The 3,066-nt window shown below is 35.6% G+C and overlaps 1 protein-coding gene and 1 long non-coding RNA gene across 2 annotated transcripts; one reads left to right on the top strand and one right to left on the bottom strand.

The window, feature by feature from the left end:
- Positions 1 to 95: 95 nt before the first annotated feature.
- Positions 96 to 2,177, bottom strand: LOC100638871 (prolyl 3-hydroxylase OGFOD1-like; the record flags this gene model as incomplete). The annotated part of the gene is made up of 9 exons (XM_020003734.1): positions 2,125 to 2,177; positions 1,990 to 2,090; positions 1,842 to 1,934; positions 1,642 to 1,668; positions 1,505 to 1,596; positions 1,098 to 1,226; positions 940 to 1,053; positions 538 to 617; positions 96 to 412 (listed from the first exon to the last, which is right to left on the bottom strand). Coding segments are annotated over exons 1-9 (1,006 nt in total), but the record flags the coding sequence as incomplete, so codon positions are not given.
- A 28-nt stretch (positions 2,178 to 2,205) lies between these two features.
- LOC109587486 (uncharacterized) lies at positions 2,206 to 2,706 on the top strand. The gene is made up of 3 exons (XR_002187637.1): positions 2,206 to 2,303; positions 2,361 to 2,644; positions 2,685 to 2,706. It is a non-coding gene; the product is annotated as an uncharacterized LOC109587486 (long non-coding RNA).
- Positions 2,707 to 3,066: the final 360 nt, after the last annotated feature.

Raw genomic sequence — 3,066 nt, 5'->3', positions numbered from 1 at the left:
GAGCATTTATTATAGTCTCATGAAAATTGATGGCATGCTGGCAAACAATATACATTCATTCAATTGATGTAAAAACATTACATGTAGTTTCTTACCTTCTGTATTAAAAAATAGCTTTGCATCAAGTGAGAACTCTTCCGCATTCTCTCCATTAACAGTGCTGGTGCTATCACTCATCAGTGTGTATCCACCATGCTGCCAGCGGTACCAGTCACCATGACAGTTACAAGGAGTGTTATTACTCTCTGGCATAATGGATACATCATCATTAGGGTTGAGGTTTAGAGTATGAGATGTTAGCTGTAGGCCAGTAAGATGAGAGAGGAGGAGACAGAAAGGCTCAGACAGAAAAAGGGAGTGACATTCAGTAGGTAATGGTAACAGTTTGTCTGGTTGGGCAACTTCAATATTTCTAGGTTTAGGAATAGAGAAAGTTAGCTACAATAAGAGTATGACAGTATGTTTATTGTTTAAGATATTACAATGAAAATTATACTTTTCAGTATAAATTTATTTGTTCCAGAATGGAAAATTAACCTTTTATTAGGTGGTCCTCTTCTCTCCCAGATGTTTACCTTTTTATTTAAGTCATTGCACAACAACTTATATTTATCCTCCTACAAGTACATATCAATACATGTGAGCTAATCTACATAGAGCAATAAGAGATTATGCTATAATTACTATTAGTTCAATGGACACAGGCACAAGAGAATTGAGTGCATTGTCATGTGAAATAACTGCATGCACATCGTGTATACATTTAAGTTATTATTGTCATTCCATGCAGGTAATTGCAAACTAAATTTGGTCATTTTGCATAAGCTTTTAAACTTAGACAATAAAAAAACTCAATAGGTACAGTGCACATAAACACATCCTCTTTTACAGTTATTGCAAGTACATGTATAATGCATTGCTTATTTAAAGTGTACTCACTATTAAGAAGTCAGGTAATTCAATTTGTGATTCACTCTCAAATTGTTCCCTTATCTGTGATTGTGTACCAACATCAAGATACACTGGACTAACCCACTCCGCCAACACCTCTAACTGGTTTAACAAGTCAAACAATTATTACTACAATGTTAACGTACTGGTTTATCCAGTGGGTGGTACATTAATGGCATGACTTCCTTATAAGGAGATGGGCGGGGCAATGACGGCCCATGAAACCAGCCACTGATTGTTAGACGAGTCTTTGAAGCCGTCAACACTTCAGATACCTAACACATGTGAGCGAGAGAATCTGATTGGTTGATTGCACAATGAACTACTGTATAGCACTTACATGTACATGTATAATTCGTGGATAATAAATTTCGCTAATTTTGTGGATGGTTAAAATTGGTTAAATTAAAATGCCAATAAAATTTTTTTTGCCACACATTGTTGAATGAATAAATAGGCCATTTTGTGAAATTTTTTATCCGTGAATGCTTAGCAGGAAGAAATTTCATGTACACTAAATATAAGAGCTATATACAAGGTACATGTATCTTACTTGATGGAAAGAGATTGGAGTGACTTCAAAGAATACAAAGGAGTTCCACAAAGGAACAATAGAATGGACTATCTGATGAGGCTGGCCAAACTCTACATAATAAAATAACTATTATTATAAATGACAAATGTACATACCATCAGTATTAAATAGATCAAGTGTCCCTATAGAAGAATGAAGAGAATAAAGTATTAATGTGTGCCTTAATTTGGCAAATCTTCTATAAAGATGAGCTTGAAACTTTTATTTGGTTATTTTTTATGCACACAAGCATGCACATTTATGATTGGCAGTTTAATATTCTGGCAAGTTCTGCCATTTTAATTCTTACATGTACCTCCATCTTTTTTCTCCCATGAAGGATCTACAAGATAGTATATGTATGCAATCCTTCTACCCTCCAGCTCATCATCATGACACAATAACACATCTACAAAGAGAGAGATCACTCTACATCATGTGAGGGTACATATCAGTCATGTGACCTGTATAATCGTATTTAGCACAAGTTGCATCCACAGTCTCATACAGGTCAATACCAGTTAGCTCTCGTAACCATGGCAGTACATCACTTATTAATAAATCCCTAGTAATTTAAATAACAGAACACTTACCATAGCTTATAATTTTGGAAGGCATTTTGATAGCCAATAACCAAAACTTTATGTAACATACATGTAGTACTAGTCTCGTTGCCCCGCCCCTTCGCTTTCTGAGGAAGGGTCTGGGGACACTCAAGGCTTTTTTGTTGCATTGCGCTGGAATGTTGGCGCACCAATCAGATTGCTCCAAACACATGGTACAACCTCAAACTTGTTAATATCACATGATATAATTTTAATAAAGTGGCCTCTAGAAGACAGGTAGAATTTAAAGGAGCTTCATGAGGTCTGAGGTTCAAAGAGAAGTCAAGAAGGAACAGAAATGGGTCTCACAAAGCCTGTTATCGATATTTAGGATAATTTTTGTGCCTGCTGACAGGGTTCAGTGCCAAACAAAATGTCAATCACTACTTTGGCTCAGTACTGTATTATGTCCTCTGGAAAATAAGTTCTGGAACAGAAAAACTCTTCCTTCGTCCCCTGGTCAATGACTAAAGCTAGTGAGTTTGCCTCTTGATGAACAACAAGTTAAGAAATGGTCAGTTCACTTATGATTGTTATCTAATAATTATGTGCAGTATTATAGGAGTACATACTGTTGTGGAACTTGGGGAACTACTTCTACCTCATCTGCAAATGATGTCTCTGACAGCCATGGCTTTTATAGCATTCATTATCTGATTATACAATTTTAGTCAATTTTGCATTATTAAACATACTGTTTTGATCTGATAACAAAATGCATTTAATAAGTAGAAGAAGAATGAAGAAAAACAAAAAAATTAATGATAAAAACTGATTTGAAATGAATTTTAGCTATGATTCCTTCTTAATACTTCTGGTAGCCATGTTCTGGAGGGTGTGTCTATCACATGAAATTAACACGTGGATGCATCCGGTCATATGATCAGCTGCACTAATTACATTCCAGCGTGCAACAAAAAAGCCTTGAGTATCCCC

This window comes from Amphimedon queenslandica, unplaced genomic scaffold (assembly GCF_000090795.2).
Source record: "Amphimedon queenslandica unplaced genomic scaffold, v1.1 AMPQUscaffold_12555, whole genome shotgun sequence".
Classification (NCBI taxonomy): Eukaryota; Metazoa; Porifera; class Demospongiae; order Haplosclerida; family Niphatidae; genus Amphimedon; species Amphimedon queenslandica.
This window is presented reverse-complemented; position numbering and strand designations above follow the sequence as displayed.